Raw genomic sequence first — 16,072 nt, 5'->3', positions numbered from 1 at the left:
GGTTTGGCACGCATCTGGAGCTGAGCACTTCTCAGCTAGCAAATGGGCTAATTTAGCTTTATTAACTCTAATATCTTATAGCTCACAATTTTATTAACTACGGATCCCATCCCTATCTAATGCCTATTAACTCCATTATCACGCAGTTCAGAATTCCAAGTCCCATCCATCACGCAATGGATCCATTTGATTTTGAATTAAACTAATTTGACAAAATCAAGCTGAATCAAACTAAAATAAAAAACTTTGAGAATCACTCTCAAGGACTCAAATCAGACTCGTCGCAAAGACAGGAGTACAAGACATGGTAATCAAAATTCGCCTAAATAAAGTGCATTTTCACATTTAAAATAATTTAAATTAAATTGAATAAATTTTAGTTATAATAATATTAAAATAATAAAATAATTTTTTAATTAATTTTTAATAATATTTAAAATTATACTTTTATTTTAAAAAATAATTTTAATCCTTCAAATATAATGTTAAACAAACACTAAATGGAGCCAAGAATGCAATTGGGCAATATGGAGTGTGTTGCAGCAAAAAGAATTGCACCTTGTCTTTTCTTGAAACTTGAGGCCATGCTTCCGCATCTTACTTTTATTTAGTAGCAGGCTTTAGTAGCAGAAGGAAAAATTTTAGCTTCCCTTCCGCTTCAAGTTTTCACATCCATGTAGAAAACTGAAAAATGAATGCCTATGATATAATCTGCAAAATTCTCTCATTGGAAACGATATATAAAGCAGCAAGGAGCATGAACCAGCCAGCTTACACCTGTGGTTCTATAGAATATCAGGCCTTTACATGGTGAAATTTAAAAAGAAAATGAAAAAAGGAAAAAAAATTATGAGCCATGCATCCCTGAAGAGACAAAAATGGCCCTCCCAATTGAAGTTCTGTAGAGAAGCTAATGGCTGTGTGGAAGAGAGTGCGAGGGTAAAAAGGGAAAACACTGTTTCAACCAAAACCTGGTTGTCTTTGTCAAAGTGGGGCAGCGACTATACTCTGTCAACGTTCTCACCAATCTCAGCTCTTCATTGGCTTCCCTCTCTATCCCCATCAGATCAGATAGATAAGCCCCTGCCCCCACCTCTCTCTCTCTCTGTCTCTCATCCCACGGCTTCTCCCCCATCCAAGGTGTGATTTTCTTTTTCTTTTGTGTTTGATTCCCATCGTTTCTTGTTATTTTCCTCAATTTTCCCGCGAAAATCTTTTCATATTGATTGAAATTCCAACATTTTGACTTTTTTTTAATTGTTTGATTGCTAAGAAAATTTTGATATTGAGCTCTCCTTTTTTTTTTCTTTTTTTAAATCACAAGAACTTAATCCAATTTATGATTATCTACAGCTATGGCTTCAACAATCTTCAATGCTCCATCTGCTGTCCCTTCAATGAAGGGTGTAGATTGCAAAAACTACGTCGGTTTAAAGCCAATCGTTAATGACTTGAAGTTCAATGTTGTTAAAACCTCAGTCAAGGCGGTTCCCAAGCGTGTTTTTATTGTGAGGGCGAGTGAAACGCGTGATGGGCCAATGAAGAAGTTGGGGCTCAGTGATGCAGAATGTGAAGCGGCCGTTGTGGCTGGAAATGTGCCTGAGGCCCCTCCTGTGCCGCCTAAGCCCGCTGCACCGGCTGGAACTCCTGTGGTTCCTTCGCTTGTGAGTGTCTGGATTATGCTTCATTACTGAAGTTAGTTATTTGGTCATTGCCAAATTTTTAGTATTTTTTGACCTTAAAAGTTCTTTTTGTTGAATGCTAAATCTCCATCTTGATTGTTATACATTTGTTCTTCCTATTTTCTAGATATAGAATTTCCTAAGCTCGCGATTCGGTTGAAGGATTTGATATTGCAAAAATTTTAACTTTATAATACATATTGTCTTTAATGGTTTAGTTCATGAATTTAGATTAGGTAATTAATGCCTTTTTTTTTGGACGTGGATTAGATAATTAGTTATCAACCACTTTCATAAATGTGTTATTCATTCATAAATTAACTGATTAAAGAATGGGCTAACAATTATACAAGCAATTTATACTAAAATCATATTCAAATCCATCATTCGAAATCACATTGGCACGTAGCATTAATGTAATCTATGTCATTGATGTGTTTGTGTTTAATTGTGGTGAATTAACTTAAGTGTCAAAGTTATATTTAGTATTGCTTAATGTTTTGGATGTTCAGATGATTCTGATGAAAGTTACTTTATGAATTATGTGCTACTTATCCTAAGCACTTTTACCCTCACCTTGATTGTCGATCCTGGTTTGTATCAGCCACTTAGCAGGCGTCCTCGTCGCAATCGCAAGTCACCTGCAATGAGAGCATCATTCCAGGAAACTAATTTATCGCCTGCAAATTTTGTCTATCCACTTTTTATTCATGAAGGTTGGCATTGATGTGGACATTTGTTTTGCACTTTTGTTCTAGCTTTCATTAAAAATCTTTTTTTTTTTTTTTAGGGATTCTTCCATATTAATTTGCATTATTATTATTATTATTATTGAGCTTAACAGGTGAGGAGGACACACCTATAGGAGCAATGCCTGGATGTTACAGGCTTGGGTGGAGACATGGACTTGTGGAAGAGGTGATATGCAATAGCTTAACTTTCTGACATTTTTCTTGACTGGGGAAAAAAAGAAGAAGCAAACTTCATAATGTTAAATTAATACTCATAATTGCTATGCCTCAGCAGATCTCATGCAAAATAAGTTCAGATGATTGGCAGCAACGCAACGCTAAATTTATAGTAAATCACCCCTTTTCTAATGAAAATTTTTTTCTATCATGAATAGCTTGCAGGAACTCCTTGCCATTATTTTGGTCCTATGCTCTTGTAAATTGCTTTTAGAAGCCTTTATTTGAACTTACAAGAAATAGGACGCTACAATTGGTTTGAATTAGTGAAAAAACCGATATGTGTAGATATGTTTATTTCTTTCCTATAACTGGACAAAATTTTTAGTAATTTTTTCATGCATCTCAAGCATATTCTATCTAATTGCAATGATTTAACATAGGCAGTGTCTGATACAGGTAGCAAAGGCTCGGGATGTTGGTGTGAATAGCATTGTGCTCTTCCCCAAAGTTCCAGATGCTCTGAAGGTATTTATTCTTCGTTTCTCCTTAAGGTTTTCTTCTTTTATTTATTGTAGAACTTCGGGGTTTGCTTCTCTTTTGTAGAATAATTAATGTGATTGGTTCTTCCATAATAGTCTCCCACAGGAGATGAAGCATACAATGATAATGGTCTAGTCCCTCGAGCAATACGGTTGTTGAAGGATCGATATCCTGATCTTGTAGGTCAAAGTACTCAATCTTTCGATTTTATATCTTTGAAAGCAATAAATTTTCAGGTTGGGGTCATTGTATGTGGATGTGATGATCTATCTGATTTTCTGTTCTGCCATTTCATAGGTTATTTACACTGATGTTGCTCTGGATCCATATTCCTCTGATGGGCATGATGGTATTGTCAGAGAAGATGGTAAGAGAGAGATCTGACATTTCGGTAGTTGATATTTTATTTGAAAGAAAAGCATGGGAGTCTGATTTGACAATTGTCATTGTTAGCTGTTTAAAAAGGTAGAAAAAGAAGATTTTCCTAATATAATTTTAGTTTTCTTACAACATATATGCCAGAATACTCTTATGGCCTGGATAATTGCGGTTGTATTATATGGATGCATACTTGTATTAATACATGCATGAGCAGTGGATATTTCTTGTTCCATTTTTATCACACCATTATGGACAAGTCTCCAAGTTGTGGTTCATTGCGTACTCTACTCAAAATGAAGAATATTACATGGAAGCGGACTCTGAGTTACTGACTTCTGTCCATTGTACCTGGCAGGAGTTATAATGAATGATGAAACAGTGCATCAACTATGTAAACAAGCTGTTTCTCAGGTAATTATGGTATAATTTATGCATTAGAATTTGCCATCTCAATTAATATCAAGTATTTCTTTTGTTGTTCTGAAGATATTAGTGGCTTCTTTTGAGGTTTTCTGATGCATAATTGTTCAATTGAGGTTGGTGACAAAAGTCCTCAAAATTCTACTCTATCTCTAACTTGAATGCCTAATATAAATTGGACTAAAATGGTGTTTTGAGCACTTTAAATTGCATGTAGCTGATTAATTTTGGCTCCTTCAATCTGGTAAATCACTGATAAATTAGAATCTTTGTTGGAGGTTTCCAACATCTTTATTGCATCTTAGTTTCTTGCATATGCTATGAATTTGCTTCTGTGACCTTTTTTTTTCCCAATTTTTGTGCTGTTTCTTATATAAACAGGCCAGAGCTGGGGCAGATGTTGTTAGTCCTAGTGACATGATGGATGGCCGTGTTGGAGCAATACGGACAGCTCTTGATGCAGAAGGCTTTCATCATGTTTCAATTATGTCCTACACGGCAAAGTAATTTCATGTGTCTTGGCTTTTTGACATCAACTTTTCCATAAATAATAATAATAATAATAATAATAATAATAATAATAATAATAATAATTATAAATTTTAGAGAAGCAATGTTGATAGATAGCTTCTCAGTTCTTTTGGCCAAATCAGTGCAATCTTGTGCCAAATGTGGTTTTTGATATGTCAATCCCAGGTATGCTAGTTCATTTTACGGTCCTTTCAGAGAAGCACTGGACTCAAATCCACGATTTGGAGACAAAAAGACGTATGTAGTTCATTCAAATAAAATGCATGAAAAATTATGTTTAGGGAGATTGTTTCTGATGCTCCCTTATGTATATTGATTTGCCTTGTAACAAAAGCTATCAGATGAACCCAGCAAATTATAGAGAGGCTTTGATTGAGGCCCGTGAAGATGAGTCTGAAGGAGCTGATATCCTTCTGGTTGGTATTATTTTTATTTTTTGAGCTTATCAATTAATGGCAGATCTTCCTATCATGCTGAGTTGCTTTGATTTGCATCATAGGTGAAACCGGGTCTTCCTTATTTGGATATCATCAGGCTTCTCAGAGATAAATCTCCTTTGCCAATTGCTGCATATCAGGTGACAACATTCACTTATTGACTTGGACAATCTGATTTTCTGTTCCCACCTCACGGGCTCAACTAAAATTTTTCCTTTTTTTGGTGTCCGAATCTTATCTTAAGCATTAAAAATTCTGCCTTCTTGCCACTGTTTATCTCTGCCTGTAAAAATAAGAGATCTGAATAGCCTCAGCCACATGATAAGATTTTCTATTTTATAGTTATGGGCTATGGCTTAGTACCTTCTGCACACGCGCATTACAAAGCTAAATGGAGGAAAAAAAAAATATAACTTATCCTAACTAGCTTGCTATTAAGTTTGGTTGAGTTTTAGGTGGAAATAGTTAGAAAGATATGTTTGCAAATGCAGTCAAATAGCCATGTTCTTGGTTATTCCCTTGCCTTTATCAATTGCCTGGATTTGTAATCAATAGGAAGATGGCCTGTTATAAATATGAATAGGAAGATCTTGTTGGAATTAATTTATCTCATTTAATAGACAAAACAAATAAATTCTTCAACAGTGTGGTTGAATTGAAGGATGGGGTGTGGTGTATGTACCTTACATATATTTGTTTTCTTACCAAGTTTACCGTCATTTATAGTGTTCTCTACATCCTACTTGCTTTTCCTATTATGTTGATTCTTTTTTCTAAGGTTCTCTTCAAATTTTTGGAATCAAGGTATCAGGTGAATATTCAATGATAAAGGCTGGTGGAGTTCTCAAAATGATTGATGAAGAAAGGCTGATGATGGAGTCCCTGATGTGTCTCCGACGGGCTGGTGCCGATATCATCCTAACATATTTTGCTCTACAAGCTGCTAGATGTTTATGTGGTGAAAGGAGGTGAGTTGCCTTATATTAAATTAAGGCTCTGATAGTTGTGGAAAATCCATGGAGAACTTTCGGTTCTGTAACTAAATAACAATAGTGTAAGGTTTGGAATCTTAATTGGCGAACTTAATAGGTCACTTTGCAGTCCATTCTTTCACCTTAAAAATAATGCCCGCTCTTAAAATGAATCATGTACTTTTTTTTTTAAATTTTTTTTATCTGTTGTAACATATGTGCATGACAGAAACTTCGGACAGTTTTGTACAGAATTCCATATTTTGTTGCTCGTTCCGTTGGAATTCTTACATTTGATCCTTACCTGCCATTGTCATCTTTTTTTTTAGGGGAAATTACAAAAAAAAAAAAAAACTGGCATGTGATTTCCTTAGGGTTTTAAGATTAACTTTTTGACAAAAAATTACTTTTGACCTCTTTATTATTAGCGAAGAAAATTTTTTTCTAAACGCTGTTAAGGTAAAATTACAATTTAGTCCCTGAATTTTAATAAAACTTACATATTAAATCTATATTTTTAAAAGTTAATATTTTAATAAACCTACGTATTCATCTCTTCTTAGATTTGTGTAGATGCGAAAGTATTCAGATTATTATTGTTTTTCTTTTTTTTTTAGTTATAAAATAATATATAATATAATAATAAAATTTTAAATTAAATTCTTTTAGTGTAAATATATAATATACTTAGAATGGTGATAAAATAAAATGATAACATTATGAAATATGGGGACTTTTATTATAAAATTTATATTATAAATTTATAATATTATTTTGATATTTATAATATAATTAATGATAAATTGAATGGAGGGATTAATCTGTATGTTTATTTGAATGTTAAAGGGTAAATCAATTTTAAAAATATATGAATTAATGTATAAGTTTTACTAAACTTTAGAAAAAATTTTTAATTTACCTAATTTTTTTAATGGTCACTAAGTAATTTTCTTTCTTTACTAATAGAGCTAAATTTCCGGGTACCTTTTCATCACAAACTCAACCAAAACCCACTAACAAATGCTGCGTTCAAATTAATTTCCTAACAGAGGAACGTTTGCGAAATGCTGAACCTATGCTTTGCACCCAGAATTAATTAAAAGCTAATTACTATCGACTTGAAAAACACCAAATTGGAAATTGCAACTAATGGATGCACTTCTCTCCCCTTATCCTTTACACTCCCCCATCTAGTGGATCCCTCCCCGAGTAGAATGAAAAAAAAGGAAAATTTGAGAGAGTCGGGAGCAAAAATGACATTGCAAATTATCTTGCTCTCTGACAATCTACTAAATCCTCCAGAAGCTACATTCCACTTTCTCCACCATTAGCTGTGTTCGATGAGATATCTTTCTGCAACAGCTGCATGAGTTGCAGCTCCAATGGGGAGAACATCCTCATCTATCATAAAATAGGGTGAGTGGCCTGTGTGTATTGACCCCAAGGTCTCATTCCTTATGCCTATATAGTAAAAGGCTGCAGGGACAACTTGTGAGTAAAATGAGAAGTCCTCAGCACCCATCATTGGTGGTACCACTCTGAAATTCGTTGGACCTAACAAATCAATGGCCACTTTTCTCACATGTTCATACATGTGATCGTTATTCACTGTTGGGGGATAGATTGTGTACTCCTGCTCAAAGAAGTCTACTGTTGCTGAGCATCTGAAAACACTTGCCTGTTCTACAATCACCTGTTTTTCAGATAGAAGCATATGAGTGTTAGCTAAAACTAGCAGCAGGGTTTTTCTTTAGTTCGTTTTTTCAACTACTTGCGGAGTGGTCTTGAATATAACAAAACCTCTTTTATCCTTCGGAGAAGCTGATAGAAGCTTGCGTTGGCGTAAGCCCTGAAGGTACCACCAAGTACAACAGTTTCTGGAATCATGTCAAGATTGCTGCCTCCAGCCATCCTGGTAACAGATACCACCTGCACAGTGAAGTGGGAATATTGCACAGTTAGCATATTATCTGAAACACCCATAAAGGCTAGAAAAATTAGTCTTAGAAAGATAATGCAAGCATAGACACACCTGCGAGTCCAGCGGATTTGCTTCACGAGATACAATGCTCTGTAAGCTTATAACCGCACCGGAAGCTGCCAAAATTGGGTCAACAGAATGTTGTGGGTTCCCAGCACCGCCCATTTTGCCACTAATTTCTGCTCTGAAGAAGCCGCAGCCTGCTAATAAAGGACCAGGCCTTGAACCAATGATGCCAGTAGGATGTTCGTGGGAGACATGAACTGCAAATATAGCCTCCACATCCTGTAGAGCACCATCTCCTATCATCCGTTTTGCTCCATTCCCAGCTTCCTCTGCTGGCTGAAAGAGCAGTATTACAGTTCCCTGAGATAGCGAAAATTACAGGTGGGATGAGCTAGAAAGTTTTATTCTTTAACTTCCGTGATGTAAAAAACATTGATTATCGGGTAAAAGTTCCTCCCAGTCCCCTTTGGCATTTATCTTCTAGCGTGATTGGATATTCATGGTAATTTTGCAGTACAAAGTTTCTGTAAAACTAAAATCTTTGGTAGCATCATTGGAAACAGAAAACATTTTCTATTGATTTCCTTATTAAATTCATGAATGGTAGGCAGAATTAGTTTGCGTGTCTATTATCAAAATCATTTAACTATAACTACAATGCTCCAAAAAACTTGTAGTAAAATATTGTCCGGAGCACTGTAATCTGACTCAGCTGCATATATAAATAACCTGAAGCCTGAACCCAAATTTTGACTATTGATACAACACTCCAGAGTCTAGGCAGTGGACATGTGATCACAGGAAAACCTGTAAACTATTATTCATTCTGCAGCTTAATTTATTTTTACATGCTTGTCTGATCAGCAGTCATTAATAAAGCCATTGATTGGACCAAGAAAACCTATTTCAATCACATGCATGTAAACCAAAGAATTTAAGCTTCAGCACTGTCAAAGATCTAAAAGGACTTATGAATTTAATGGTCAGAGCATTAAAGCCAGACAACTTTTCCTGCTAAAAAGTAAAACGTTTCATTGTTATAAAAGTTTCACAGGCTTGTATCATTCCACACTGTACAATTAAATGCTAGGGATGCACAAAACTCGGTTCTGTTTAACAGATGGAAACAGAATTTCTACTTAGTTATGATCAATTCTTTAGTGCTCACTCTATTTCAATTGATTTTTGTCATTTAGTAATGCCGTTATAGGGATTCTTGGTCGGCCCCTTCTCATTAAGTAAAAGACCTGTCCATTTATGAATAAGACAAAGATCATTAAAAAATGTAATAGCACTAGGATTAATTAAATTTCTTTGCAGATGAATGATTAATGCATTGACACGAAGACATCCATTAAGCAATAAAAAACAACATCACATTGGAGTTAGTGGGCAACTACTAGTAAAGGGGCAATGATAAAATATCGACTACTAATAAAATATTTTGATTGTATCTGTTATAACAGGTAATGATATTTTATAATCGCCTTAGTTTACTCCTCTACAGAGACGTCTGTGTTTGGCATTGCGTCGGAAAGTACATGGAATTAGTGTATTTAGCAATCCTCAACGTAAAGTACAGGACAAAAATGACCGATTCTTGATTATTAGAAGAATGAAAGACCAGAAACGAGAAGGCATCTAATCCAAATAAGGATCTCAAGGTCCACTACAGACACTTTCTATGAATCAACGCTGTTCATACAATATGCCATTCACAAGTGGTAAACTGGTAGCATGCTTTAGCTTCCTACCCATGTTAAAATGAGCACAGAGTGGTGAGAAATTGAGCCCTAGTTGATACACCTGGAGATGAGATTATCACATTTCACTTTCTAAATGAGTACCAAAGAGAAAAAGAGTTCCTTGTTGTTGAGTCCCTTTCATAACGACAAACATGTCAAAAACACTGGACACCAAACGTAGTACAGAAACCTTAAAACCAATCCTCGTAGCATGTAATTAAACCAGACAAGTGAAACTCCATTTACCCTGTTGACTACGCTCACTTTGAGCAGTTGTGCGACAAAATACGATGGTGGCTATGGATTTTATTTTCATGTATCAGGTGGCTTTGAAGAACGTGTAATTTACTTTTTCAGGTTTCAAAAAGAAGTGATAGAGCTCCAATTCCCAAGACAAAAGGAAAAAGATTAGGAGATCAAACCTTCAAGAGATGTTCTCGACTCTTCAAGATCTTGGCAGCTCCAATGAGCATTGCAACGTGAGCATCATGCCCACAAGCATGCATTTTGCCTGCAACTTTACTTTTATGCTCCCATTCTACAGATTCCTGAATCGTATAAATTAAATTAACCCCCATTTTTTTTGTTAATTTTTGGCCCTCTTTATCCCATTTTCTTTCAATGTAGAAAATAATCACAAAGCAACTTCCAATCTATCGAAGAATTATGAAAAGGCCTGATGTCAAGAATCTAAATAGATATTTTTCAATATTGTTATTATTTTTAGTCAATTTTATTTAGATAAATAATTATTTTTATAAATTATCATATTTTGATTTATACCTAATTTATTTCAAGAAATATAAAATATTAAACGATAAAATTATTATAATCCCATTTAATATTGAAGTTCTGTACTATAAAAACACTTTTTTTTCCTATAACATTATAAATTCTTGAGTTTAAATTTTAATCAGAATTATTTAATAAAAAAATTAAAAAATATATATTTTTTATATTAAAAAAATATTTTTCTTAATAATAAATTTAATAGCAAACAGATATTAAATACACTTATTTTATTATTTTTTAAAAAATATACATTATTTTACTTGAATTATGACTTAACAAATATTCTTGGGTAGGTGAAATTTTTTTTTAAAAGACTGAGAACTGGGAGGGAAATCCTTTCATATTTTTTCAATTTTTTTGAAAAAAATAATAAAGAGTAAGGAAAAAAAAAACTCAGCCCAAAAAAAAAAATCCAAAATCAAAGTAATCCTTACATGCAGGCTTATAAGTTATATGATACACATGACATGACATGTAAATACATGTATATACACATACATGTATACATAGAAGGAGAAGAAGAAATACGAACCTGAATAGGGAGAGCATCCATGTCAGCTCTGAGAGCCACAAACGGAGGCCTACCGGTACCGATCCAAGCCCGAATACCCGTTTTAGCCAAAGGATACTTATATCCAATCTCCATCTTCTCCAACTCATTTCTAACTAACTCACTCGTCTTAACCTCCTCGAAAGCGAGCTCAGGGTTTTCGTGAATCTTCCTCCTCACGCTCTTCAACCAACTCACAGTCTCCGGCCTCAGGGACAGCCCCAGCACCGCCTCCGAGCAGGCCTTACTCCATACCTGGCACCCAGTAGAAGGCTTTCGAGGCCTCGACGCTGATTGATTCTTTTGCAAATTCAGACAGTTGGGATTCAAGGAAGTTACAGCGTCGAAGAAGGAAGAAAACTCATTTCCAAAAGAAGAAGAAGTTAATAAAATGATATTATCTGATAAAATCAGCGAGATTAAGAGAAATAACATATATGAATGAGAATTCATCTTCACACATACAGAAAGAGAGAGATCATAAAAGCTGAAGAAAAGAAGAAGATGGTGATGGTGGAGAGCGAAGAGAGAGAGAGAGAGAGAGAGAGTAACGAAGGACATGTGAATTAGAGCATGTGGGAATAAAAAGAGAGGAGGAATAGGGCACGTGGGAGAATATAAATAATATAAAATTAGATTTGATCGGATACTGAAGATTACATTAGCAATTTTCTTTTAGATTTGATCGGATAAGAATTTTTTTTTTTTAAATTTGATTTATAAATAATTATGATAAAATTGAAATATAAAATAATTAAAATTTATATATTTATATTTTTATTTATAATGAATTAGATTTACACCTGTTTAAAATTTAATTTATATGATTCAAAATAATTAATTTATGTACAATTTTCATTAAAATTAAAAAAAAAATTAAAGAATATAATGGAAGAGACAAAATATGAACAATGCCACATGATATTATGAATATATATGGAAAAATTGCATCAACTATTGAGATCAAGTGTGAATTTCACAAGGATCTTACAAACAAAGTGTAAGGTGTGATCCATGAAAAAATATTAATTTGTCAAAAATTATGATTCAATGCATATCTTTTATTTTATTTATTTATTTATTTTGGTTTGGGTAGGTGTGGTATTGCATAATAACGTGATTAGTATTGTTTAACATGAATATTTATATTTAAATTTGATATTATGTTAATTTATTTAGTTTATTTAAAAATGAATTCCTATATTAATTAATTTATAAAATTAATTGTATTTCTTTAATTTTACTCCTATCATTGCTTAAAAAAAAAATTACTCCAATGGTGAAATGAAATGGGAGCCGTCGTCAGTGTTCTATTGATTGATTTGGCTTCCACTACAACTCAAAATAGAAAAAACAAAAAACATAATTCTCAATTCCATTATTTATTTATTTATTTATTTTTTTTTTTTTTGTTTCTTCTTCGTTGCATCGAAAGGGCACATGTAATGTCGTCACTTTCAAGCTTCAAAGAAGATTATGAATCGGACCAAAAGAGCAAGAACACATAATTAATAAAAGGGGGAAAAATCAATGAGTTTCCTTATCGCAATTTTTCTTTTAATTCATTTCATTTTAATTAAATTTAAACTAAATATTTTATAATTATTAAAATAATTTTTTTTAAGATATATTTTAGCTTCAATTTGTTAAAATTAATCTGATCTTGTGATTATTTTATGATTGTATAGTCACTCTCTTTGATTAAAAAATATATATTTATTCATTAATCATTCAAATTTGTTCTTAGGCATGTATGTGAGCTCATTCATTTGATGTATTTTCCCTTTGTAAATATTTTTTATTGTGATTAGATGGCATTATATGCCTAATTTTTATTTGTAATCAGAATTCGAAATAAAATAAATTAAATTTTTTCTATTTAAATTTAATTTATTATAATTTTAAAATATAAAATTTATGGTGAGACACTATGTATTTATATAAGATTAAAATATATATATAAAATAATAAAAAATATATATTTTTAATACACCACCCATATTTATAAGCATTTTTATTTTTATATTAAATTTATAATAATGGAATTATATATTGTTTGATTTATAAATATTTAAAAATCAATAAATGAGGATTTTTTTACTAATTTCAATGTTTTAAATTTTTTATTCTTTAATATTTATGTCTTAAATTTTTAAATATATATATATATATATATATATATATTTGGAAAAAAATGAACATGAATACAAAATTTGAAATTTAAATTAACAGCTAAAATTAAAAATTTTAATTAATATTACATATAATAAAATTAGAGATTATGTCAATGCCCCTTAAATTGAAATGTATTGAGAGGAAATTATTTGTTTCGTTCTTATCATTTAAGTTATAAAATCAATAATATCTATGTGGGGCTTTCATTTGCTTGCACTTCATGTGAAAGTAGGACAGAAACATGGGGCCAAAAAATATTTTTTTAAAGTAGTGGGCCTTTCAAATGTTTATCAAATAATTTTTTTTTTAACCTTTTTTCCTCCCCATCGAGATCAAATCTCAACTTGCTTTTAAAAAAAAAAAAAAAAATTTGAACGGCGAATTTTATTGGAGCATCATCTCTCCTTAGATATAAACAAGCGAAATTCTGTTTATATTTTGTAACGATTAATATTATTATTGTCTTTTTGTGATAAAAAAATTGAAAAAAAAACAATTATTTTTGAACAATGATTTTGGATATGGTTTAACTATATATATATGTTACAATATATATATAAAGTCAAGTTATTTTAAGAAATACATAATAATTAATATGAATTTAATAATTAAATAGTTAAATAAAATAAATATATATAAAAAATAAATAAAGATAAATGATTATATAAGTTATATTTATATGGTTGAAAATTAAAGTAATTTGAAATTAAAAAGATTTTATAAAATTAAAAAAAAAATAAAAGGAATGGAACACTGGATGCTATATATATATAGTGAATGTGAGTATCGAATAATAATATATATAAATATAATTTATAAGAAATTAATTTTTTAATTTCTTATAAAAGTAATTTTAAATCTATATGAATCAAGTACAATTTATTTTTTTGTTCATGTTATTTAATATGAGAATGTCAATTTGAGACTCAAATTTCCATCTCCATTAATATATATATATATATATATATATATATATATATATATATATATATATATATATATGATAAAGTTTATAAAAAAGAAAGAAGATAACCTTATTATGTAATGTACAATTTATTTGACCTTATTTAAAAAAAAATATTTATATTCTATCCATTAATTTTTCTTCATTTTAACCTATGGTCACAATTGTGCTTCCTAGCAAAAAGAAAAAAATTAAATGATATATGAAAAGTGAGTATACGATGCACACAAGCACAATGAAAAAAATAAATAAATAATAAACACATTGTTTAGTAAAAGGAAATGCTTTCGGTTTCTATATTATTATAATTAAGAAAATGCTACCCCAATTTGGGTGTTGGGATTATGCAATTTAATTAAACCGTCAATTGATATAAATTTTGTATACATCCTTATCAATTACTAATTCAAATTATATAATTTAACACAATTATTTTTAGGAGATCCCTTTAATTATCATATTTTCCTTTTAATTGAGGTAATGTCTAATCATAAGTAATGTGTTATATTAAATAAAACTCATAGTACAAAAAATTATTTTATATAATTGTCATGTAAATAAATTATAATTGCCTTTTAGTTATTAATTATAATAAATTTATATTAAATTCACCATGGTTAATAATAATATTTTAAATTTTTTCCTTAGAATCATAATAGATATGGATAAGCTCACAAGTGCTACTAATTAAAAGTGAGTTAGCAACTCCATCAATCTATGGTAGCCATGTGCCAGATGTTAAATTATAATTAGGTCTTAAATCACTATCCATGTCAGTCACATTTAAGTGAGGGTGCCTATTTCGCACTCCCACAAATTAAATAGTTTTAATTAAGTAATTTTTGACATGACTCAATTATATGATATGATTTGACATTTAATTGTTAAATGAGTTTTAATTTAATATAAATAGATTCAAATTATAAATAAGTTAACTCATATTTTCTTTTAATATAAGTGTATATTTATATATAACAAATTACATAATTAATTAAAAAAAAATAGGGTCAAACGTTGTAATTGATTTTATTATAACTATAATAAATTTTATTTTAAAAAATAAAAATAAAGGAACAAATTTAACAAAAATTAACTATTTTCGAATACACTAATAAAATAAACTATTTACATCATTAATTATTTATTTATTTTAATTTATATAATAATTTAATAGATGTAATACAGACATATACATATAAAGAATATTATATATAAAGTTTAAGTGTAATATAGTTAGTTATTAATTATATGAGTAACTTTTTTAAAATTTTTAAGTAAATGTCATACGAGTTAATAAACAGGTTATATAAGTCGTGTCGTATAAATTGTATTGATAAATGGATTATGTGAGTTGTGTCGTGTGACTTATTTAGGTAACTTATTTATTAAACAAGTTATATGAGTTATGTCGTGTGATCTGTTTAATAAATGAATCGTGTTCAAATTCGGAGTTTATAATACAATTAATAACCATATCCTGTTCGAGTTGAGTATAATCTTATCGTATCAAAATGAGACATGACTCATTTAAATACGACACAACACAAATATCACCTTTATTGTTTAATCATATCATATTAATATGATTTTTTTATTAATTTTTTAAACTTGATTAATCATATATCTAAAATATAAAATATATTTTATAATAAAATTCACATACTAAATATATGAATTTCACATGTTTGTATTTTAAATTTTTAATAAAATGGGTATACAACAATTACTTATTTAAAACCATACATAATTAATTAGCAAACTTAATTAATCTGAATAATCACAATTTTAGAGTAATATATATATATATATATATATCAGTAAAAATCCCAATCCCCAGGAAGACTCTGCCATTTTAAAGAAATAAATAGTGCACATTTAACTCCTTTAAATCAATTATTGTATCTCTAGCCAGAGTATAAGAAATTCTTTTTTTTTTTTTTAAGGCATATGGATTTTGAGAAACGCAATTAAAATAATCATTATATT

The 16,072-nt window shown here is 30.5% G+C and overlaps 2 protein-coding genes across 4 annotated transcripts; one reads left to right on the top strand and one right to left on the bottom strand.

Annotated features, from left to right (window-relative positions):
- Positions 1-990: 990 nt before the first annotated feature.
- LOC110650790 (delta-aminolevulinic acid dehydratase 1, chloroplastic) lies at positions 991-6,067 on the top strand. Its single transcript, XM_021805911.2, has 13 exons — positions 991-1,140; positions 1,354-1,664; positions 2,287-2,398; positions 2,527-2,600; positions 3,050-3,118; positions 3,229-3,312; positions 3,431-3,500; positions 3,870-3,925; positions 4,316-4,437; positions 4,631-4,702; positions 4,800-4,881; positions 4,965-5,042; positions 5,707-6,067. Exons 2-13 carry the CDS (start codon positions 1,356-1,358, stop codon positions 5,872-5,874), a joined length of 1,296 nt encoding a protein of 431 aa, XP_021661603.2. The 5' UTR covers positions 991-1,140; positions 1,354-1,355; the 3' UTR covers positions 5,875-6,067.
- Positions 6,068-6,889: 822 nt separating this feature from the next.
- LOC110650792 (IAA-amino acid hydrolase ILR1-like 6) lies at positions 6,890-11,504 on the bottom strand. 3 transcript variants are annotated; one of them, XM_058131075.1, is made up of 5 exons: positions 10,930-11,503; positions 10,028-10,153; positions 7,906-8,196; positions 7,674-7,802; positions 6,890-7,566 (listed from the first exon to the last, which is right to left on the bottom strand). In XM_058131075.1, the coding sequence occupies exons 1-5, from the start codon at positions 11,398-11,400 to the stop codon at positions 7,201-7,203; spliced, it is 1,383 nt and encodes a 460-aa protein (XP_057987058.1). In that variant the 5' UTR covers positions 11,401-11,503; the 3' UTR covers positions 6,890-7,200. The 3 variants fall into 3 exon arrangements, with proteins under 3 accessions (XP_057987058.1, XP_021661606.2, XP_057987059.1); XM_021805914.2 differs by having other exon boundaries at positions 7,906-8,220; positions 10,930-11,502; XM_058131076.1 differs by lacking the exon at positions 10,028-10,153 and having other exon boundaries at positions 7,906-8,220; positions 10,930-11,504.
- Positions 11,505-16,072: the final 4,568 nt, after the last annotated feature.

This window comes from Hevea brasiliensis, chromosome 12 (assembly GCF_030052815.1).
Source record: "Hevea brasiliensis isolate MT/VB/25A 57/8 chromosome 12, ASM3005281v1, whole genome shotgun sequence".
In the NCBI taxonomy this organism is placed as follows: Eukaryota; Viridiplantae; Streptophyta; class Magnoliopsida; order Malpighiales; family Euphorbiaceae; genus Hevea; species Hevea brasiliensis.
The sequence above is the reverse complement of the archived record's forward strand: the minus strand, read 5'-3'. Positions and strand labels throughout refer to the sequence as shown.

Bases quoted from the DNA above. Each gene is read 5' to 3' on its own strand.
- LOC110650790 (XM_021805911.2), top strand. From the start codon at position 1,356: ATGGCTTCAACAATCTTCAATGCTCCATCTGCTGTCCCTTCAATGAAG. The intron at 3,119-3,228 runs GTATTTATTCTT...CTTCCATAATAG, and splicing joins AAGTTCCAGATGCTCTGAAG to TCTCCCACAGGAGATGAAGC. The intron at 4,703-4,799 runs GTATGTAGTTCA...TTGTAACAAAAG, and splicing joins CGATTTGGAGACAAAAAGAC to CTATCAGATGAACCCAGCAA.
- LOC110650792 (XM_021805914.2), bottom strand. From the start codon at position 11,400: ATGAATTCTCATTCATATATGTTATTTCTCTTAATCTCGCTGATTTTA. The intron at 10,154-10,929 runs GTTCGTATTTCT...TATACGATTCAG, and splicing joins TGGATGCTCTCCCTATTCAG to GAATCTGTAGAATGGGAGCA. The intron at 7,567-7,673 runs GTTTTGTTATAT...TCTGAAAAACAG, and splicing joins TTCTCCGAAGGATAAAAGAG to GTGATTGTAGAACAGGCAAG.